At 40.1% G+C, this 24045-nt stretch overlaps 1 protein-coding gene across 1 annotated transcript in view; it reads right to left on the bottom strand.

Moving 5' to 3' along the window:
• Nucleotides 1–1519: 1519 nt before the first annotated feature.
• SPTLC2 (serine palmitoyltransferase long chain base subunit 2) overlaps nucleotides 1520–24045 on the bottom strand; it is a 101479-nt gene continuing 78953 nt past the window's right edge. Inside the window, exons 10-12 of the mRNA XM_028097752.2 lie at nucleotides 9819–9954; nucleotides 6999–7128; nucleotides 1520–2639 (exon numbers count right to left, since the gene is read on the bottom strand). Coding sequence (XP_027953553.1) covers nucleotides 2520–2639; nucleotides 6999–7128; nucleotides 9819–9954 — 386 coding nt within the window. The 3' untranslated portion in view covers nucleotides 1520–2519. The remainder of the gene's footprint in view (nucleotides 2640–6998; nucleotides 7129–9818; nucleotides 9955–24045) is intronic.

The following is a 24045-nucleotide window of genomic DNA, read 5'->3' as shown; positions in this document are numbered from 1 at the left end:
GCAGAAAAAGGTCTTACAAGCCTGAAATGGATAAAGGCAATGCTAAATAGAAAGAGGGATGAGAGAAAGTGGTAAGGATTTGTCATATCTCTATTGACTGACTCCGATGATCAACTTTGGTAGTAACTGTTAGCTGACACCTGCGTGCATCCCATCAGATTCGTGAGTCAGGCTGTGTTCACCCATGCACGAAACAATGCTTCAGTCTACTCCTTCCCAGTGACTATATTCGTATACGCCTGCATTTCCCCCAGTGCTTGGTTAAATAATGATACCTGTGATATGACTGGACTCTAGATTTCTATTACAGTTTCCAAGAAGAGACAACTAGCGTGTAAAACATTTTGTCTTCTAAAAAGCAGAGGTCCTGGGTGGATCACAGTTTTGTCTCTTCAAAATAAACTTGTAACTTAATTACATTTATTCTGACATAACTTTGCACTAGCAAAGTGATATATATTACATATATATATATATATATATATAAATGTACTGAAATGCCCATACTGACATTTTAAATTGCAGTGACTTCATGCAAACCAAAGTAAAAAGAGTAGCAAGGTAAGTTCACTGCTTGAAGTTTGGGACTTTTGCAAACCCTACACCATTTGATAACTGACTGCAGTGCAAAAGCTATCTGGTGTTCTAGTGGGGTTCTACGATGAGGAACAAGATGTAAAGGTTAGCAATGTATTTTATTCTACAGGACTAGTGACTTAGTTACCACAATGTCTTTTTTTACCTCAGTTTCTCCATGCTAAATACAGCCCCTGCATTTCTACTTGGTTCTTTCATTCACCCTTTTCTGTTCTTTAAAAAAGGAAAACAAAACCTTGGAATATTTCAAAGGCTGAAGGCTCTCAGATGCTGAGAGGGACCAAAGAGAACTTAAGACATGAAAACAAAGCTTCACCGACAATCCTGTTGCCCCCCATCCTCCACCACATGTGCCTGCATAAGCACCGCAGCTGATGCCAAGGGGCCCAGGAGAATTTCCACCAATACAAGGAGTGAGTTCAAAAATAGAGACGTGCAAAGCTACTTTCACACAGTGTTTTTCCATTCTGTTCCCGATCCTTCCCCCATATTACTTGATGGCTACTAAAAGACAAGCTGATCTTGGGCACAATAAAGTCAAAAGTTCTCTTCACTTAAGCTTTGGTGAACAGAAAAAAGAGCTTTAACATGGTGGTTTTCAGATTTGTTCTTTGGTCAAGCAGTTTAAAGCTCTCTGAAACTAGTCCCTTTACCTAGTATGAAAAGAGTCAAAATAGAGGATCCCAGTTTAGCGAAGAGATATGTGTTCAGAATTTCTCGGCGGGGGGGGGGGGGGGGCAGGGGGAGAAAAGAAAAAAGAGACCCTAAACCCCAGATGCCAGACTAGAAGTGTCTTAGGACATTAAGAGTAAAGGAGAACTAGCACTCAGAAGAGTAATGTTTAAATGGGTCAGCTTCTAAAAAGGGTAAGTTAACTTTAATTCTTAAACAGGAACATGACAAATGATTTCTGAGCAGAGGATTTACCAACATTTTCTTTTATCAGTTTAAATCCTAATCTGGACCCAGACCCAGGCAGAGGCGCTGACAATTCTGAAAGGCAGAAAGCAGTAGGAACCAAGCATGGACGTTCTGCCAGGTCTGTGCCCGCGACCCCGGCCCCCGGGCAACTGTGCGCACAGGACACACAGAGAGGCGGCAGGCGGCCTCACCACACGGGGCTACCCCGGGGTGGGGAATGGGGGTGCTTTCTCAACAATGTAAGCATTTTAAATAGCAGGTGGGAGTGTTAGTTTAGAGCTTAGGAAGGACCGAGAAATTGGACATACCCCTCAGACAGTGACCATCATCAATATCTGATGGTGAAAGAAGAAATCACCTGGTGACCAGAACAAGACCAAACTTTGGGAGGCTCCTGGCCAGGGGGAGTTACATGACGAGGGGCAGTTTTTAGCCGTGTTAGTGTTTATGGTTTTCCTTAAACAGCTGAACTTCAGACGAAAGGGAGACCACTTAGGTTGAATACTTGACTGGTTCAGTAAGGATTCCAAGGTTGGCGGCCTCTGAGACCTGGATTGGAAGTAAGCGGAAGGCACTTGCTCCCTGGGGAGAAGGGTTGGGTGAGTCTCGAAGCTGCAGTGCCGGGGCCAGCAGGAGCTTTGGATGGGCCAAGTCTGTAGGCAGCGGGGAGATGGTAACGGCCTGTGTGGTTAGCCAGAGCCAGGCTAGGGTCAGCGGGATTTCATAAGAAGAAGAGTTATAAAATAAAATATTTTTAATGGACAAAAAAGTAGAGTGAGGTCACCTCTTTTCTTAAAGGTGAAATGTAGCAAAGGAAGAATGTGAAGCAGTTTTTTTACTATTTACAAAATGCCATTTAGAACAAGGTGGCCACCGTCAGTAGTTGAGGAAATGTCTCTCGCGTGAGATGGCCACAGAAGTATGGTTCCTGGAACTGGCTCAGAAAGGCCACACACTGTCCTGGGGGAGGAAGAGTTCCTCCAAGGGAGCACCAAAAAGGCTCAGTCTTCTGTTTCTTCATAGGTAGTCTCGTCAAAGGGCCTGTCCAGTAGAGGCACCAACCGATGACGGGAATACTTGAGTTGCAACAGGTCCCCAACTTCATCTATCTCCTTTAAAGCCTAAAAATATATAAGAGTAGAGGTCATTCGGAGCCAGTAGGATGTGGGCATGCCTGGTGCTTTATGGTTCTAAAAACATTCATGGCAAGATTATCCTCTCGTGTGACCGTGTGCGTCTAGTGCATTAACTCTGATCAGACTATGGGACAGCTGTGGAAAGAGCCAGTTTTTGAGCAAGAACATCAGGCTGGTCATGAATAATAGGTTGTGAAGAGCAGTTATGTAGGATAAAGGGTAGAGCTCATCAAAGTATGCTATACTTAGGAGAAAAAGGAATATGCGCCCTGAACTTGCCAGGCTGGCTACCACTGTCATTTGTCCTTTCATACTTCAGTCCTTGCTGTTTCTGTTTAACTACAAGAAAACCGATGGGAAGTCTGCATTGAGATGCTTCCTAGATACAAGATGAAGAGAGCCCCCAAAGTACACTGAGGATCAGACTTAGTAAGAAAGAGGGGAAGCCGTTAGGAGACTCTGGGTAGGTCATGGACCAGGGGGGAGGGCGGGGGGGCAGCAAGAATGGACAGAGCCGGGACTTAAACTCAGACATGAGTTTGAACTCTAAAATCCTAACCTTGAGAGATCATCTTATCTTCCCATCAAAAACTACTTATCTCAGTGTAACTTTCTTATAAAACTTTTGTTTTTCCAAAAAAATTCAAGCACTAAGAAAAGTTATGAAATGAAAAGTTTCTTCCTGATTGCTACACCCATCAGCTCACTGAGTTAACCTTTCCAAAGAGCGGCACAGAGTGTCAGAACAGAGAATCCCAATACAAGAAGGGGATACGTGTTCACGATTTCTCAGGAAAAATCTAATAGAAGGACATGGACACTCAAAGCCCCAGATACTTCTCAGAGAAATCCAAAGAAGACTGTAAAAATATTGTAATCCTAGGTTCTAAGGCTTTTTAATAAAAGCACCTCACGCAGGCCTCACAATGCAGTTTCCATGGCAGCTCTCCAGCCCTATTATTCACTCCCCTAGCACCTGTGGATATTACCCAGTGGATCCAATGACAAATCCAGGGGGAAGGGCCTTAGCTTTCGAGACAGGGCTCTCTCCATGACACCATCTCATTAGACTAGGAAATGGTGAGGTGGATGTAGATGCTGGAGTGTGCCTCTACAAATTCCCATCACATCATATACATCTGTCCATTCTTACATTCATAATTTCATATGAAAATGTATACCTTCTACTTCATAACCGGAGTCAGTCAGTTGAATATTAGTAAAAGACACATTTACCTGTTCTTAAATTTTAACTTTTATCTTTTAAAAAGATTTTATTTATTTATTTGAGAGAGAGAGAATGAATGAGTGGGGGGAGGCACAGAGGGAGAAAGAGAATTCTCAAACAGACTCCCTGCTGAGCGCGGAGCCCAACGAGGGGCTCAATCTCATGACCTGAGCTGAAATCAAGAGTCAGACACTTAACCGACTGAGCCACCCAGGCGCCCCTAAATTTAACTTAAAAATCAGCATTTATAGGGGCACCTGGGTGGCTCTGTTGGTTAAGTGTCTGCCTTAGGCTTACGTCTTGATCTCTGGGTCCTGGGATAGAGCCCCACATCGGGCTTCCTGCTCGGCAGGGAGTCTGCTTCTCTCTCTCCTGTTCCCCCTGCTTATGCTCTCTAATAAATTAAAAAAAAAATCTTAAAAAGAAAAAAAAAAGAACAGTGGTATCTTTAAGAAAAGGTTTAACTGAAAGCTCCATATGGAAACAATTTAAGATTGAATTTCAGCTGGGAGAACCCATTAACCATTTATCCCCCCTGACCTCTGATATAGGATTTATTAATTTAAAACAACACATGACTAAGATCACAAAGTAAAAGACATTTATGAACTCTGACTTTAGAATATTTTTTTCATCGACATAAAACGAAAATGAATAGACAGAAAAACCCACAGTAGCCCAAAGGGATCTAGATTCCATGATTTCCTCTGATCTGATACCAAATATTTCAGATAAATAGATTTTATTTACATAAAACTGTAACTAGAAACTGCCAGTCTGCCATTATGTGGGTCACCTGGTTTGAGTGGGAATAAGGGCCGGTTACACGTATCACCATCTGTTAGCAAATAATCTACACTCAACCACTGGATTACAAGGTGAGCGGGGTTCTTAGGGGGAAAAACATGTAAACCACAGAGTTGAGTTTGATCCTTGAATGAGAGAATACTCTAGGACAGCTGTGCACTGGAGCTCATCGATAACCTTGCCTACCTCATTTTTAAAAAATGTTTTATTGTGATACAATTCACATGCCATAAAAGTCATCTTTTTAAAGTGTACAATTCAGTGCTTCTTAGTATATTCACAGAGGTGTACAATTTTCATCAGTATCTAAACTTAAAGTATTATCACCTGAAAAAAGAAACCCCATACTCACATCCTCACCCCTGCCTTCCCCAGGTCCGGACAACCATCAGTCTATTTTCTGACCCTATGGATTTGCCTATGCTGGACATTTCATAATGTGGTCTTTTGTGCCTGGCTTCTTTTACTTAGCATGATGTTTTCGGGTTCATCCATGTTGTAGGGCTCCAACTTCATTCTTTTGCATGTGGTTTATCCAGGTGTCCAGTACCATTTGTTGAAGAGACTATTCTTCCCCTATTACCTAGTCTGGGCTCTCTTGTAGAAAATCAACTGGCCATAGATGCTTGAGTGTATTTATGGACTCTCAGTTCTCTTCCACCATTAGTCTACAGGTCTATCCTTATGCTAGTCCGCCACTGCCTTAATTACTGTAGTTTGTAGTAAGTTTCACATCTGGGAAGTTTGACTCCTCCGACTCAGATTTTCTCTCTCCGTACTGTTTTGGCTATCTGGGGCCCCTTAACAGTTCCATATAAACTTTTTTTAAAGGCAAGTCAAACTTTGAACATCTAAATAGAAGAGAATGGAAGAAAAGCTGGTATCAGTGGGTTAAAAAAATAATAAATGCAGAAATTCCTAGTAAGATTTATGAGAAATGGGAAAATCTATTGAAAAAAATCTGAAAGGCACCATCACAATAAAGATACAGTACCAATAATAAACTGAATCCAATTTTCCAGTGTCAGAATGTGATTAAGAATATACTCATACTTGTGGAAGTTTTGTTATATAGAAATAAGGAAGAAAAATCAGTCTTCAGCTGCTCAGAAATAAAAATGTCAATTAAATTGCTACAATGAACTCTTAAAAACATGTTTTCATAATATTAAGATTAGTAGCTCTCCAATGAATTAATGGGTACTTCTAGCAACTGAGCCATGAACAATGAGGGTTTGAACTGTGTGTGGGTCCACTTACATGTGGATTTTTTCAATAAATACAGTACTATGTCTTTTCCTTATGATCTTCTTAATAACATTTTCTTTCTTCTAGCTTACTTTATTGTTAAGACTGTGGTATATAACACATATAACTTCCAAAATATGTTTGTTATCAGTAAGGCTTTCAGTTGACTAGTACTTAAGTTTTGGGGGAGGCAAGTTACATGTAGATTTTTTTACTTTGGGATGGGGGGTCGTGTTAGCTCCCCTACCCCTGCCCCCTGTGTTGTTCAAGGTCAACCATAATTTTTTTATGCAAATATCACATTCTAGAGTTCTATAAACTCCCAGAAAGCAATACCTACTTAAAGTCTGAAATCTTGGATGTGAAATAACAGCATGTTAAGAGAATATCACAAGAATAAATTAAGAAACCATAATTAAATTCAGTAATTATGAGCCCTTACTACATGCCTGGCACTGTGGTAGGTCCTGGAGATACAGAACGAGCAAAAGAGACTTAGTCTCTGCCCTCAAGATTTATCCAGTGGAGAAGACTGCCATTAAATAATTCCAGGTGGGAAGGATTTACTAATGGGGTATCTTAAGATTCCAAGGAAATGGCAAGCAAGAGGATTGGGGAATACCCTTGAGCAAGTTTCCTTTAAGTGGAGATGTGAAGAATCAGTAGGAGTCAGCCAGGCAAAGGAGAGAGAGGGCTCAAGAGAGAAAATTCTAGAGACACAGAACAACATACAAGAAGGCTTGCAGTAGAAACAGCTAGAGTACAAAGAGAGTTAGACAGTTGTAGAGGCCATAATAAGGGAGAGCGTGGAACAAGATAAAGCCATAAATTCCCCAGCGCCCTGACTATACAGGGTCTAGTGGGCAATGCTAAACGGTTTTGAATTTTTTTTTTTGTAAATAGCAGTGTTTTAAGCAGCATCGCATACTCCCTCCTCTATTTTACCAGTTAATTCCTTAGGTGCTCAAAGAACTTCAGGATCAACAGATGATCAATTTCATGTGATACCCAGGCCTCCTTAGTATAGGTATATTTATATCAAGGTGAGAGTGTCTACTTACGGTATCAAGTATTTCTTTGGTATGAGCTGCTGACAGGCAAAACCGGGCTCTGGACTCAATAATTGGAGTAGCAGGAAATCCCACCACAACTACACCGATATTCCGCTTCAGCATCTCCCGTCCAAAGGCACTGGGAGGAGAAAACAGGGTAAAGACACCAGGAAGAGTAATAAACCACAGAACAAAGGTCCTGAATGATTTAAAAACTCTTAGGTGATACAGACATTGGAAACTTCTATTAGGAATTTCCTCTAACTTCTTTTTAAGTTAAAATTGCCAGACTTAGGGGCAGCGGGGTGGTTCAGTCGGTTAGGCAGCTGACTCTTGATTTTGGCTCAGGTTCTGACCTCAGGGTCCTGGGATTGAGCACTGCATCGGGCTTCATGCTCAGTGGGGAGTCTGTTTGTCTCCCTCTCTCTCTGCTCCTCCCCACTGCTGGCTCGCACACACGTGCTCACACCCTCTCTCTCTCTCAAATGGATAAATAAATCTTTAAAAATATTGCCAGACTTCCTCAATTCAATCCTAAAGTGGTCTTCTCCCAAATGGTCTCCTTAACAAAGGTGAAGAATATAGCTGTCAGAGACCAAATTTTAATAGGGCTTGCCTAAACTAATTTGCAATTACAGCCTAAAAGTGTTCCTGATGCATAAATAGCTCATTAACTTCCATGTACATTTTATTTGCTAATTATGTTGTTTCTTGACTATTCCCTTAGGCTGTTTTTTTTTTTTTTAAGTTTATTTATTTAAGTAATCGCTACACCCAACATGGGGCTTGAACTCAACCCTGAGATCAAGAGTGGCATGCTCTTCCTACTACACCAGCCAGGCATCCTTTCCCTTAGCATTTTAAAGCATCTGTTTGAGAATAAGAAATTCCCCATTCTAATTACCTGCGTAACCAGCCTTTCCCCACTCCTTCTAGTACGTCCTCTGACCCTGAGCACCCTGCATCTTCAGCACACCCTCCCAAACGGTCTAGTTCTTTATTCCTGTCTGCCTCACCCTCTCTAAATCTTAATGATAATGTACACAGTTTCCCCTGTGTAGAACAGGTTAGACCCAGTTCTTTCTAAAGAAACAGTTCTAGACTAAGTCCTCCAGACCACACAACTCTTTATTTATGATAATTCCATTTAAGGAAGAGTGAGAAAACCCTACACCTCTGCTTTGGTTCATTCTCTCCATTCCCTCTGATGGTCAAATACGCATATGACTTCCTGTTGAAAACTGAACTCTTTTTCCCTCAGTGGCCACCTTTTCCCAACTGACCTCTTATTACTTTTGGAATCACCCTACTTCTGGGTTCCCTGCTTTTAATCGTTCCTCCTAGAGATCCATGTTAATGAACATTTACTGAGTGCCCTATGAGTGCCAGGGACTCTGGTGGGCACTGAGGATTCAAAGATGAATAAAAATATTTGCTCCTTTAATGAGTTCAATTAAACCTGAGAAATGATCCTTATCCATTTTATATTTAAGATCTAGTCAAAACTCACAAATCTGAAAAGGTATGTGGATTTTTTCTTTTTTTTTTTTTTACTAAGTCTACACTAAGCAGATAACTCTTTTTTACATTTCTGATGCAATTTTGCATATACTTATTTTGCAAATAATTGTATTAGCTCATTTCACATTACTTTTCAAATGTCTTCTGCTTTCATTATACACCTGGACTTCTCACCGGAAGCTATTCCAGGGCAAGGTTTTCCATTATGCACGAGTTGCATAAACCAAAGAAATTGGTGTAACCTGCACCTTGGGTAGTCATGCAACTAACTATATGCCCTGACCTCTCGGCCCACACTCCCCCCTTGGGCACTGCATTTTAGCTCCACGCACCTTCTTGCTACTCTTCAACTGGCTAAGCATGTTCCTGTGTTATGATCTTTGCAAAGAACTTCTTTCTCCAAGTGGCTAGCTCTGCTCCTTCCTGCTCAGATGTCACCTTCCCTTCCCCCCAGACACCCCCCTGAACACCCAGTTTGATACTGTCATCTGCCTGCCCACGGGGCACTCTCAATCTCCCATATCCTGGTTTACTTTTCCCTGTAACATGTAACGTCTTTTTTTTTTTTTTAAGATTTATTTATTTGAGAGAGAGCGAGCACGAGAGGGGGGAGGGTCAGAGGGAGAAGCAACTCCCCGTTGAGCAGGGAGCCCGATGTGGGACTCGATCCTGGGACTCTGGGATCATGACCTGAGCCGAAGGCAGTCGCTTAACCAACTGAGCCACCCAGGCCGCCCCCCTCTTCTAACAAATTACATAACGTATTTTTTGTCTGACTCCTGCCCCGTTAGAACATAAGCTCCACAAGGGCAGGGATTTTTATTTTTGTGTTCTGTCCACTGATCTATCCTAATCTCCTAGAAGAGTGCATTAAACTCAAATTTGTTTAATGAAAGACTAACAAGTTAACATATTTTATAAATTGGAATCCACTATTTAATCTATGGAATTCCTAGCAAATCTAGAAGGTTAACATAATGAGGCCAAGACAATTTTTCCTAACAAAATACACAAGCCTGAATCTAATATCATGGGAGCCTTGAGTCTAATGAGACCAGTCTGTAGCCTGCAACAGAACATACCCAATTTTGGGGCACCTGAGTGGCTGAGTTGTTAAGCATCTGCCTTCGGCTCAGGTCATGATCCCAGGGATCCTGGGATCGAGCCCCACATCCGGCTCCCTGCTCCACGGGAAGCCTGCTTCTCCTTCTCCCACTCCCTCTGCTTGTGTTCCCTCTTTCGCTGTATCTCTGTCAAATGAATAAATAAATAAAAAATCTTAAAAAAAAAAAAAAAAAAAGAACATACCCTATTTTGGCCGGCATGTAGAGCATCAAAGGCACCACTGGAGAGTCTTCATTCCCATAGATGATGAAGCCCATCTCTTTCAGACGTCTCCTAAAATACTTCGTGTTTTCAGCTAACTGCTGGATACACTCTTTGCCTGGAAAATCATGAGGAGGAAAGCACAAATAACACTAAGAAAAAAGGAGTGGAAAAAAGACAGCAACCTATCTCCATTTTATCAATCAGTCCTATGTTTGGTTCTTCATTTCTAACATAAAATGTTTTCACGTAACAAACTGTATGAAATATAAATATAAACAAATCTTGCTTTGTGGTCTGTCACAGGTGTTCCTAGTGGATTTTGTAGTAACATACAAAATGAAGTTTAATGATTAGTATTGTCATGGCACGTTAGCATCCTTAAACATTTAAATCAATACACCTCATTTAACACTCTACCATCCCTTCAGAGTATGTAGAATATTCACTGTTCCCTTCATTTTACAGATTAGGCGACTCTCACAAAGGTCCTGGCCTGCAGTCACAAGGTAATAAGGCACAGCTGAGACTAGAATCTAGGTCTCTCAACTTCAATATTCATCCCAATGAACCAAGCTGCAAATACTTTTACACATATGACCAGATATAGAGCCATCAGAGCCCCAAATTTTCCCCTTAAGAGTTTGAGTTTATGTCACCATCTCCCTGAAACATCTATCAGACAACAGTAGTGTATCCATAATAACATCATATTTTTTTAAAAGATTTATTTGACAGAGAGAGACACAGCGAGAGAAGGATCACAAGCAGGGGGGAGTGGGAGAGGGAGAAGCAGGCTTCTTGCTGAGCAAGGAGCCTGATGTGGGGCTCGATCCCAGGACCCTGGGATCATGACCTGAGCCGAAGGCAGATGCTTAACGAGTGAGCCACCCAGGCGCCCCCATAATGTCATATTTTTAATCCTAGTTTGTTCATCTTCCCTAAAATACAAATGGAATAAAACAAACATTTCTCAAACTGCTAACTAACTAAATGTTTGGACTGGGTTTTGACATTATGGTAGGTCAATCTATGAACAGATGTCCAAACAATCATTCTGTCCTAAGAGTAAGCCTAGGGGCACCTGGATGGCTCAGTTGGTTAAGCGACTGCCTTCGGCTCAGGTCATGATCCTGGAGTCCCGGGATCGAGTCCCACATTGGGCTCCCTGCTCAGCAGGGAGTCTGCGTCTCCCTCTGACCCTCTTCCCTCTCGTGCTCTCTATCTCTCATTCTCTCTCTCTCAAATAAATAAATAAAATCTTTAAAAAAAAAAGAGTAAGCCTAAATTCAAAACATCAGCTTGCAAAGGGCTAAGAACTGTTTCAGGGTCTTCTCGACCACAAATACTCATAAACAAGAAAAGGTTGCAGTCATTTTCTCACATATATTAGAGAGCCAACAAATTCACATTTTAAAAAATACAAATATCATACAATTCAAAAGATAAGTAATCAGTTTATCAGAAATACAGGTGGTTAACCAACGTCCTTAGAATACCAACTTATCCAACCATTCACTGATGAATAGCTACCCTCAGTAAGTCTGCTACAAGTAACCCACAGTTAATACTTTGTGCAAATAATTTTAGGTTGACTTCGACTGGCTTACTGTGAGCACTGAAGAACGCCACTTCAGTTATGACCCCGTCTCACAATAAAGCAGACATTAAAGTATGTTACATTTCAGTATGTCTATATCTGATGATTCTGTGCCCAGGTTTTCCCCCAGAAATACCAATACATGCTTACTCCACATTTAGAAAAAGAGACTTCCACTTCTGGCCAGGATAGAGTACCCAGGACCAGATTTACCTTTCTGCTGTCCACAACAGAAAACTGGAAAAAGCACATAAAACAAAATGTATATAGAATGTTTTTTCAAACACCGGGTCATAGGCAGCACTGGACTGTGCTGTTGGAGAAGGAAAACAAAACATGAGCCTCTGGATTGCTCCCTGACTGGCTAGAGGCAGGTCCCAGGCTGTTTGCTGCCCAGGGAGAGGAACCTAGTCTGGTCAGGGGAGGACACCAGAGATTGGAGTTGGGGAGTCTGCAGGAGGGGCCCCTTCAGCCTTTGGAGGAGTGCCATCCGCTCTGCATGAGAAGAAACCACCAGGGGCTGTGGAAAGAACTACCAGAAAACAGCAGAGTCAATAGTTCCTGGTGCTCATATGGAGTTGGCAACAGTTTGTATTTTCACCTCCCAAAATGGGAAGACCTCAGAATCACACTAGCCGTGGAGTGAAATTAGCCCTAGACTAAAAGTTGCTGTGGATCTATCCTAACAAACCTTAAAAGCAAGTCTGGAAAGGATCCAATTGATTCCAAGAACAAAGTCCAACAACACTACCTAAAGGAATACAACAAAGCGCAGCCCCTGATAATGTAAAATTTGCAACGTCTGGCATACAATAAAAAATTCCAGGCATTCAAAGAAACAGGAAAATATGACCCATCAACCAGGAGATAAGTCAATCAACAGAAACAGACCAGAAATGACAGAGTATCAGCAGACAAGGATGTACAAAATGCTATTATAAATACCCTCCCTACATTCAGAAAGGTGGAGGAAACACGATAAAGGGAGAAAGGAAATATATAAAAAGGAACAAACAATTGATACAGGCAACAATGCTGATGGATCTCAAAAGCATTATGTTACATGAAATAAGCCAGACACAGGTTATACAGCGTATGCATTCATTTATAGGAAAGTCTAAAAGACATAATTACAGACACAGAAGACAGATTAGTGATTGCCAGGGAGTGGAGAGAGAACTGACAGCAGAGGGGTATGAGGGAACTTTTGGGGGGGGTGACAAAAATATTCTAGCCCTTGACTGTGGTATGGTTACCTGACTGTATACATTTGTCAAAACTCATGGAATTATACACTTAAAATTGGTGAATTTTACTGTATACAAATGATATCTCATTAAAGATTATTGTTTTTTAAAATATTTATTTATTTGACAGAGAGAGAGACACACACACAGCGAGAGAGGGACATAAGCAGGGGGAGTGGGAGAGGGAGAAGCAGGCTTGCCGCGGAGCAGGGAGCCCGATGCGGGGCTCGATCCCAGGACCCAGGGACCATGACCTGAGCCGAAGGCAGATGCTTAACGACTGAGCCACCCAGGCGCCCCTAAAGATTTTTTAAAAAATTTAGTGAAACACTTGCATATTAGTATACGTTATTTTTTTTCTGTACCCACTTTTTTTGCAACTTGCTACCTTTTTCTCATCACAAACCAGTTAAAAATTTTTTTTCTCAGTCCAAGAGTAGCAAGAAAAATTATCAAGGAAGAAAAGAAATCTGAAGGATGTAGACCTTAACTTTTCCTTTTTTTTTTTTTAAAGATTTTATTTATTCATTTATTTGAGAGAGAGAGAGAGAGAGAGCACAAGCAGGGGGAGGGGCAGAGGGAGAAGCAGGCTCCCCAATGAGCGGGGAGCCCAACTCGGGGCTCGATCCCAGGACTCCGGGATCATGACCTGAGCCAAAGGCAGATGCTTAACTGACTGAGCCATCCACGTGCCCCAGACCTTAACTTTTCCAATTACTGTATCATTCTAAGTAAGTTTTCTTTAATGAAAGGAAGTGAAAATCTCAGTCTTACTATTCATCACCTCTGCTCTCTGACGAGAAGAGTCCCAGAAGAAAATACATCTAAAATGACACTCACATAACACAACATGAAGATAGTGGGAACAGCATTTAAAGTCTCCAACTTACACATCCCATTATTGTTGAACAGTATTCCTTTGTAAAGATACACCACCATTGTTTTGTTCGTATATCCACTCATATGTTACTGGACATCAAGGGATTACCAACCTTCACTTTGGCAGCTATAAAGTTTAGATTAAAAAGAATTCTCTCCTAAACATGTATTTAAGCATCCTAGTCACACTGGAATTGAAATAAAATTTAAAAATAAAATGAAAATAATAATAATAAAAGAATTAACAGCTCAATTTCACTTGATCCTGACTGCTTTTAGATGGATATAATAAAAGAATGTATTATTTATACTTTATACATAAAGAAACAGGCCCAGGGATGTTAAATTATTTCTCTAAGGCCTTTCTTTCAGGAGGTAGATCAAGGTTTTCTGATTCTGTCAATGCTTTTTCTTCTACACCACATCAAGCAATTATGTATTTTTCAAACTTTAAGGTGTTCAGTCCTTTATTGGGTAAGAGTATCTGTGTCTTATTTTTAAACAGCACTTACTGGCAATGAATGGAGGAGGGATGAATGGGTGCAGGAGCCTAAGGAGACACAGGGCAAGTATGAGACAAGTGAAAAGCAATTCTTCCAATCAACTCACCCTGAACAGCAAACTGCAATCTCTGCTGGTGAGTACAGGAATAAAGACTGAGTGGAAGTGTCAAGGCCAGTGCTAAAGAAGTCAGCTCAGAAATGGCCATCGTAGGGAATCACACAAATTAAGTGGTCTGTTGAACCTACAAAAGTCGTAGCCTGAACCATGAAACTGCTGATATTTGACTGTCACCTAAAAATGGCAATTTCTTATGGTTCAACCAAATAATTTCAAAGGCAATAATAGGAAAAGTAGACAAATAACTGCAAACAATTCAGTAAGCTCTGGCACTTATACATACTGGGAAGTAGTTACAAAGTTATTCCTTATTCTTAAGGTGATGCTGAATTTTAAAGACAACACAGTTACCCATTTTGAATTAAGTATCATCTAAAATACTAGTTAAGAGGCACCTGGGTGGCTCAGTCAGTTAAGCGTCTGCCTTCACCTCAGGTCATGATCCTAGGGACCTGGGATCCAGCCCCAGGCTGGGCTCTCTGCTCAGTGGGAAGCCTGCTTCTCCCTCCCCCCAGCCCAGCCCCACCATGTGCGCGCTCTGTCTGAAATAAATAAAATCCTTAATAATATAAAATAAAATACTAGTTAATACTAATGCAAGAAGTGTAATTGCTACTTTAATCCAATCTGCTAGCTCAGTTCCAAGAAGTTTTCTTACCGGAGTTGCAGCAAGTTATACTGGGCTGGAAAAATGGTCTAACAGCGATTTTTTTTTCTTTCTTCCTTTTTTTTAAAGTAATCTCTACACACAGGACTCAAACTGATGACCCCAACAAGAGTCACATGTTCTACCAAGTGGGCCAGGCAGATGCCCCTCTAATAGGGATTTAAAACATGTAAAGTGTAAAAAGAAGGTTTAGCCTTATTTTAAAAAAATCTCTTAAAATGTCTTTATTCTTTCAAGAACACAGATGGTAACAGAAGAGGTCAGCATTCTTCTCTACTTTTCAAACATAAATCTTTTTATTTATTTTTATTTTTTTTAAAGATTTTATGTATTTGACAGAGAGAGACACAGCGAGAGAGGGAACACAAGCAGGGGGAGTGTGAGAGGGAGAAGCAGGCTTCCCGCCGAGCAGGGAGCCGATGTGGGGCTCAATCCCAGGACCCTGGGATCATGACCTGAGCCGAAGGTAGAGATTTAACGACTAAGCCACCCAGGCGCCCCTCAAACATAAATCTTTAAGGATGATAAAAAGCAAAGCAATTCTGAGAAAACCTCTACACTGATTCTCTTGAAGTTTACAACTAAACCTCACTTTGTGGCTGTGTGTTTGTGGAGTTCTTCAATAAAAATCTGTGGTGTGGTACAAAAGAGAGAAAGAAAAGGAAACAGGAATACATAATTTAATTTCTCAGAAAATGTAAAAGATAACTTTAATAGGTCATTTTTAGTCCTCAACTTCTTTGCAATAAATTTTATGCTTAGGAAGTGATGAAGGATCAAAAGATTGTGATGGCATCATTAGGTTTAATTCTTTTAAGGAAAGAGAAAACCTAAAAAGGAGGGGCATCACAATTATTTACCTACTGATAACCTATATTAATAACTTTATATCACTTTTACAAAATAGGATTAGATTTGGAGCTATATATATTAACCGCTGCCAAACAGATTGTGAAGTTGAACCAACTGCATTCCAGATGTTATCCAAAAGGTCTATTTTATCACGTCTTAATCCAGATTCCTCGGGATTCTCATTCAGCCATGTAAACTTAATGTTTGAAGGAACTACCGGACTCAAAATTTCATACGCCCTCTCAGACAGGTATCAATCAGAACAGATAGTATTCTATGAGCTACAAATTTTCTAAAGTCTCAGGACTGGTTAAAGAAACGGGATAAGACCTATGTACAAAGTGAGGGGATACAAAAGGCAGCAGACATTTTGTCTTAAATGGTGTTAGTGCTAACTACTCAGAAGTTATGCTTCAAAGAATATAACATGTACTCACCTGCTTAAATAGCAATATAATTGTCAATTTAGGTGATGAGCTTTTATATAACTTATAATCAACAAAATATGTCTGAGTCTGCAACTTCAAAAACAACATTTCCGGTGTTAACTGAAATCTTTCAAAATAAAGGACACAAATATAAATGATATTCAGCCAGAGTTGATCCCCTAACTCACATCATACTCCATTATACAGCTCCTAATCTTCTTAGATTTCCTGGATATGCTGATATAATCTGCTTTCCTGGGAAAAATAAAATAAAATTACTGCTACTCTTCAGACTTATACTTCCCAATTAATTATAATGGGCTGGAATAATTTGAAATTGAAGAACTTCTTCCCCCACTTCCCCCTTCTTAAAGGGATAATCTCAAAGCAGATATGGGTTTTCTTAATTGAGGGTCCCCCAAACAAAACAGGTAGCCCCAAGAATGGTTTCAATTAGTTTTCAGCATTAATCACAAGGTAAGGGTCATAAGACAGGATAAAATATGGAAAAAAACTACCCAACACCTTGTTCTAATTATACTCTTAAACACATTACATTGTGGATATTTTACATAATATCTCTTAATACTTTATGTCTCAGAATTGAATTTAACTATCAATCTTTTAGTTTAATCATCTGTCCAAATGTCTCATTTTTGCTATTTGGAAAGTTACTTTTTCTAATATTTACTGTGGTTGGATTATACTGCAGAGTAGAAAGGAACGATGTTTCCCTCCAGCGGTTTTTCCTCTTGAAAAGCATTTTTAAAAAATAGAATAAACAGGGACATTGTGTGTTTACTTTGCCTATGTTAAGCGTGTGTTGCCACTGAAATCTACAATGAGGTTATACCTTAAAGATCTCTTAAATGAATGTTTATATAATATCAGGTAAATGAGATCACATGCAAACTATGTTTTCAAAGGCTATTCCTATGATTATGGAAGCTCTTAGTACTTTTCTCTTCAAGGCACAGAAAGGATGTAGTATATAGCAAGCACAGTGCCAGGCTCAATAAATGCTTCTTCCCTTTCTTTTTCATTTCAGCTACTGTATCTCTAAATATTACCATGTTGACTACCATCCAGCCTTATCTCCTGATAAGATACTACTTTATAGTCTACCGTCAGTGAATGTAAGAATGTTGATTCATATTAATCTAAATTGGCGTTCTCTTCTACTAGTGGTGCTACATCTGAATCCAATGTAAGGACAACAGCTCAATCTCTTGCTAGCCTGGAAGTATTTTGGGCCAAGATGAAGAGGGAATCAGGTCTGCCTTAACTATTGCTATCATGGCAATAGTTCCGAGAACTGTCAATTATTTGCATGGTAGAAGATCTCAGATGCAAAATCACGACACTTTCCAAAGAGACAAGTACACCTAAGGCTGAGAACTAAAATTCCTTTTATGCTCAGTACGTAAACCACAGCATCTTTCCTACATCAGTAACTTCTGAGAGGAAGAACAGACTTAGTAGGGCTGCACTCCTTTTCCTTTTAGAAAGAGCAAGTTTAAGAGTTATTCTGCAGCAGAGGAAACTAAACCAACGCCCGGAGGCGCTAAGTCACTCCAATGGAGGAACCAGGATTTGAACTCCCTGGTTCTTCTAGTCTCTTTTTTCTTTTCTCTCTCTCTTTTTTTTTTTTTTAGATTTATTTATTTATTTTAGAGGGGCAGGGAGGAGCAGAGGGAGAGGGAGAGAAAAACTTAGGCAGACTCTACTACATGCTGAGCCAAACACAGGGCTAGATTTCTTGACCCTGAGATCACGACCTGAGCTGAAACCAAGAGCCGGAGGCTTAACTGATGAAGCCACCCAGACGCCCCGCTGGTTCTTCTAGTTTCTAAGACTGTGCCCTTAGCCACTGCTCACTGATCCACTCCAGCTTCCGTATTAAGTAGGTCTTGAAAGGGAATGGTAGTTAACGGGAATGAAAAAGGAGAACTGAGTAACTGTTTAATTGAAGTCACTGACAGGGCTTGCTGGCACATACCTTGGAGACTTACCTGTCTCTTAGGACCTTTCACTAACTTGGCCTCCACCACCCCAGCCCGGGAGGCCACTCGGCTCCTGGATTCTTGGGCCCTGTCCATCTGCTCCTAGGGAAAGAGGCGGTGCCCAGAGACTTGCTTTCATCTGTAGCCTCCTTCGTAACAACGCTCCAACTGATCTTAAGGGTTAAACTGCTTCAAGCTTCTGCATTCTTTGCTTCCTGACCTAAGTCCCTGATCTATAGCAGACCTGACTTATTTCCTCTGAGATTTGCAGACCACTGGTCTTGAGGCGTGGAGGACTCAACCTTCCCGCAGATAAGGCCTGACTCCACGTGAAAACAGCTTTCCCGATGCCAGACGTCTGTTCAGGCTCATGTCCACTCAGGAGAGCTGCCGGACACTGGCTTCTCCTGCATGCAGCCCCCTCCCCTTTCCCGTGCCTTCCCTTTTAAAAGCCTCGGGCTTGCCCTGGATGGGGAAGATGGTCTTTGAGACGGTAGTCTACCACCTTGCCAGGTTGCCGGTTTCCTGAATAAAGCAACCTTTCCTTTCCCACCATCACTTGTCTCTCCAGTATCGATTTTCATGTGGCGAGAAGCCAAATCTGAGTTTGGAACTGGTTCTCTTGTCTGGTAACACTTGCAAATTTCCATTCTAAGATTTCTATCACTGCTCTATCTTCCAAAGGGGGGCATCCTGGAAAATTTCAGTCAACCATTGCCAGTATTTCTTAGTAAGACTGCTATTGGCATTTGGGGCACAATTCTTGGTTAAGGCTGTCCAGTGTCCTGAAGAGCATTTAGAATCACTAACCCCTTGGCGATAAATGCCAATACCACTTCCTCATAGCCCAGTCTGTGATACCAAACATGCCCCTAGATGTTTCCCAATGTGCCTTAGGAAGGCAGCACAGTTCTTGGTTAGTTGAGAACTACTATTGGCCCTAAAGTTATTTCTTCACAGGGAGCATGGGTTTCTTTTCTCTTTAGCCTTAAACTTAAGTTGGAGATGCATTAGCTGTATATAGATCTTAGGCATGTTTTTACCTCCCTTAGATTCAATTACCAATTATCTGGAGGAAGATATACATGTGGGGCAATCTGGTATATTTAGAGTATAAAACCACACATGGGAAAAACCAATATAAAATATGAGCTAACTGATTAACAGTGTATGAAAAGGCAATACTTTATGATTAGGTAGGGCCTCTCTTCAGCAGGCCCTTTCCTTACTTTCCTGGAATTTTATTTCTATTCCATTAATTTGACTGTTCCAAATTATTACAGCTTATATCATATATTGTACTCCCTCATTACTCTACTCTCTCCAGTTTTTCTCCTCCTTCTATTGAGATATAATTCATGTCCTGTAAAATTCACCCCTTTACAATGTACAATTCAGTGGTTTTTAGTAGAATCACAAAGTTGTGCCACCATCACCAGTATGTCATTCACCTCCCCCGCCCCAGGAAACTCCATAACTGTTAGCAGTCCTTCCCCATTTCCTCTCCCATTAATCTACTTCTTGTCTCTATGAATTTGCCTATTCTGGACGTTTCATATAAATGGAAAAATATAATATGTGGCCCATGGTGTCTTCCTTCTTTCACTTAACATGATGTTTCCAAGGTTCATCCATGTTGTAGCATGTGTCAGTACTTCATTCTTTTTTAATTGTCTTTGAGTGGATACACCACATTTTGTTTACCCACTCATCAGCTGATGCACATTGGGTTGTTTGCACTTTTTGGCTATTGTGAATAATGCTGCTATAAACATTCGTGTACAAGTTATCATGTAGACATATGTTTTCAATTTGGTTGGGAATACACCCAGGAAGAGAATTTCTGGGTAATATGCTAATTCCATGGTGTATGGTGTGTGAGGAACTTGAAACTGTTTTCCAAAGTAGCCTGGCAATTTTACATTTCCACCAGTAACATGGGAGCATTCCAATTTCTTGGATCCTCACTAACAATGTTAGTCTGTCTTCTTTATTCTAGTGTGTGTAAGGTGGTTTCCTGTGGTTTTCATTTGCAAATCCCTAATGTCTAACAGGTTTGAATAACTTCTTTTTTTGAGCTTATTGGCCATTTGTGTATCTTCTTTGGAGAAATACTTATTTGAATCCTTTGCCCATTTTTTAATTGGGTGTTTTAATTGGTTTTAGTATGAGTTGTAAAAGTTCTTTCTTATCAGACATGATTTACAAAATTCCTCCCGTTCTGAGGGCTGTATTTTCACTTTCTGGATGAGGTGTCCAGAACACCTTTCAAACAACAAAAGCTTTGATGAAGTACAATTTATTTTTCTTGGTTGCTTGTTCTTTTGAGTGTTAGAACTAAGAAATCACTGCCTGGGTGCCTTGATGGTGCAGTCGGTAAGACTCTCTCCCCCTCTCCCTCTGCCCTTCCCCGGATACACACACTCTCTCAAAAATAAATAAATCTTAAAAAAAAAAGAGAGAAAAGAAAAAAGAAATCACTGTCTAATCCCACAGTCATGAGGATTTACATCTATGTTTCTTCTAAGAGTTTTGTAAATTTAGCTCTTACATTTAGGCCTTTGATCCATATTAAGTTATTTTTATATATGGTGGGAGGTAGGGGTCCAACTTCATTTTTTTGCATGTAGATATGCAGTTGTCTCAGAATCATTCATTAGAAAACTGTTCTTTCCCCATTGGACTGTCCTGTTGAATACCAACTAATCATAAATTAAAAAGTTTACTTCTGGACTCTCAGTTGTATCTTTTTTTTTTTTTTAAGATTTATTTATTTTAGAGAGAGTGAGCAGGAGAAGGGTCGCAGAGGGAGGGAGAGAATCCTGAAGCTGATTCCCCGCTGAGTGCAGAGCCTGACACAGGGCTCAATTCCAAGACCCCGAGATCATGACCTGAGCCGAAATCAAGAGTCAGCCACTCGACTGACTGAGCGACCCTGGTGCCCCCAGACTCTCAGTTGTATTTCTTGGTCTATGTATTTATACTTATGCTGGTATGACACTATCTTGATACTACAGCTTTGGGACATGAGACTCCTCTAACTTTGTTCTTTTTCAAGTCTATTATAGGTCTCTTGCATTTCCATATGAATATTAGGATTTGCTTGCCAATTTCTACAAAAAACGTAGCTGGGATTTTGAAAGGGATATTGCTGAATCTATAGATCAACTTGGGAAGTACTGTCATCTTAACAATACTAAGTCCTCCAAGCCATGAGCACAGATATCTTTCCATTTGCTTAGGTCTTCTTCCTGTTTTGGTACATTTTTTTCTTGGGTAGAATGTAGTAAATATTGCCAAAATATTGAGTTGGGTTGAGAAGGCAAGGCAAAGGAAGAAATGAATAAACACATTTAATATAAAATGATACAGTTCCGGGCGCCTGGGTGGCTCAGTTCGTTGGGCGACTGCCTTCGGCTCAGGTCATGATCCTGGAGAACCGGGATCGAGTCCTGCATCGGGCTCCCTGCTCAGCAGGGAGTCTGCTTCTCCCTCTGACCCTCCCCCCTCTCATGTGCTCTCTCTCTCTCATTCTCGCTCTCTCAAATAAATAAATAAAATCTTAAAAAAAAATAAAATGATACAGTTCCTTAACCATCTGAGCCACCCAGGCGCCCCAAAATGATACAGTTCCTAATTTGAGTAAGAATAAATAATGTTTCTTCTTTTCTCCACTTCCCTTTCTAATCCCCTCTGGAAATGTGTTTTTAAATGTATTAAAATGTGTTGGAAAGGTTATACTGAGTATTGACAAGAGTATAACTCTCAAGATGTTGCTAGTCAGACTGTGAACTGGTACTTTGTAAAAATGGCAATATATGCTGAACCTAAGCATATGTCTATTCTATAATCTGGCAGTGCTATTCCTAGGTACAAACACCCAACAGAATTGTGTACCAAAAGACACATACAAGAGTGCCACTCTTAATAACAGCCCAAATCAGGAAACAACCAAAATGTCCATTAGCAGAATGAATAACTAGAAATATATTCTAACAATATTTATTGTTTGATACTAGGCAGCAATGCAAATGAACTACATTGTACCACCCAAATGTGCAAATAAATCTCAAGACATAATGATGAATAATATACAACAGATTCAAAAGAGTGATTATATGTATTATATGTATGATTCCACTCATATGAAGCTCAAGAACAGGCAAAACTAATAAATAGTGATAGAAGTCAAAATAGTGTCAAAATTATCTTTAGTCACTATGTCAAAATCTAATGATGTAATGTATGGTGTTTAACATAACATAAAAAAAACCATCATGTTGCATGCCTTAAACTTAAAAAAATATCTTTAGCAAGTTGGAATGGAGACTGGGAAGAGGCATAAGATAGCTTTCTGGGAAATGGAAATGTTCTATTTCATGATCTGGGGGGTGGTTAGACAGGTGTGTATTCACTGAACTGTATGCCTAAGATTTGTGCACGTTATTGTAGGAATGTTAATACTTAAATAAAAGTTAAAATAAACATTTAAATACTTGGAAAATCAAAGGAAGTTAAAAAAACTGGAATGAGATTAAATTTCTGATCCCTCAATTTATAATCTTAAGTATATCCAACCACTATTTAAGTAACCACCCTTAATAAAAATCACCCTTTTACTTAAAAAACAAAACCAAATAGAACTATCTAGATATTCCAGGGTGGTCTCGGGCATTCTCCTGCCAGCCTTTGTTATTCAAGACAAACCTGGAAAAATATTGAAATTTTTTGGTGCTGGGTGTTCCAGGAATTTCTAAGACAAGGGGAAGTGTTATGAAGCCCTTGCCTGGAGGCAGGAAATGAAAGCATAAAGGGGCTGGCCCTTCCTTTCTTTTCTCCTTTGTCTTTTTAAATGATCATATGAATAAAGGCACAAATCAGACAATACTAACCATAAAAATATTTATTTTCCACCTGTGCATCTGCTTTCATTCTCATAAAGTCATTTTTCCCTAGACATTTTAGTATCAGGTTTTTCTTCTACATACTTTGCAAGAGGGAGAAACTGAGGAAAGGCCAGCACAAAGTATCGCTAACAAGTCTGGTTCCCACTGCCTACTGGACGACTGCCTTTTAGGAGAGCTACGGGACATTATAATTGGAATTATCAGCGTGTGATGGGGCACAGAACTACTCAGCAGAGAACAAGTTAAGATGATGCTACCGTAGGACTGCAGCAGGAATAAGGGTTCACCAGAGAGATCAATTTGGGATTAAAAAAGCTTAACCGTCTCTGGGTGAGTCTAATATTATCAATGCACAAAAAAAACAGGGTCTCTTGAGACTGTGTTTCCTAAGAAAGACTCAAATCTGAAAATCTGACCATCAAATATGGTAATATTGGCAAAATATTAATTTCTCAGAACTAATGCTTTTGATAAATTAGAAGAGAAGGATGGGTTCTTTTGGAAGTGGAGGGTTTGACTTCCATTTTAAGAGGGGTAAAGCTGAGCAGAGGGAGTAGATGCAGACAGTTTACAGAAGGCTGGACTTGTCCCAGGACTTAAGATATTCCTGAACTAAATAAACCCCAGGTGAACAGAACATTCCGTACATGTGCAAGCATATCCTTTAATACAGAGAACTGCTGGGATTCCTGACTCCACTTAATCAGGAAATCAGAGTTCTAAAAATAATTTTTATTTCTTCCAAGAAAGAAGAAGTGGGTTGGCAAGTGAACATTTAGATTTGATAACCAACAGTAATAAAAAATATTCTGAAGTCTCTGGGGTTTTCAGGAGCCTAAAGGAAAATAATGGAATGTTGAATCCCCGTTAAAACTGCTACTTACTTTTTTTAAAATATGTACATCTACAAAAGTCTCAATAAAATGTGTAAGTTTGTTTCACACCATATTACTACTCCATATAAATGATGAACTATTCCATCAAATTCAGTATTGTCAATTAAAA

This window comes from Eumetopias jubatus, unplaced genomic scaffold (assembly GCF_037043125.1).
Source record: "Eumetopias jubatus isolate StellerSeaLion01/CBP00866 unplaced genomic scaffold, mEumJub1_p1.0 scaffold_7, whole genome shotgun sequence".
In the NCBI taxonomy this organism is placed as follows: Eukaryota; Metazoa; Chordata; class Mammalia; order Carnivora; family Otariidae; genus Eumetopias; species Eumetopias jubatus.
Note: the sequence above shows the minus strand (reverse complement) of the source record. Positions and strands in the feature narration are given on the sequence as shown.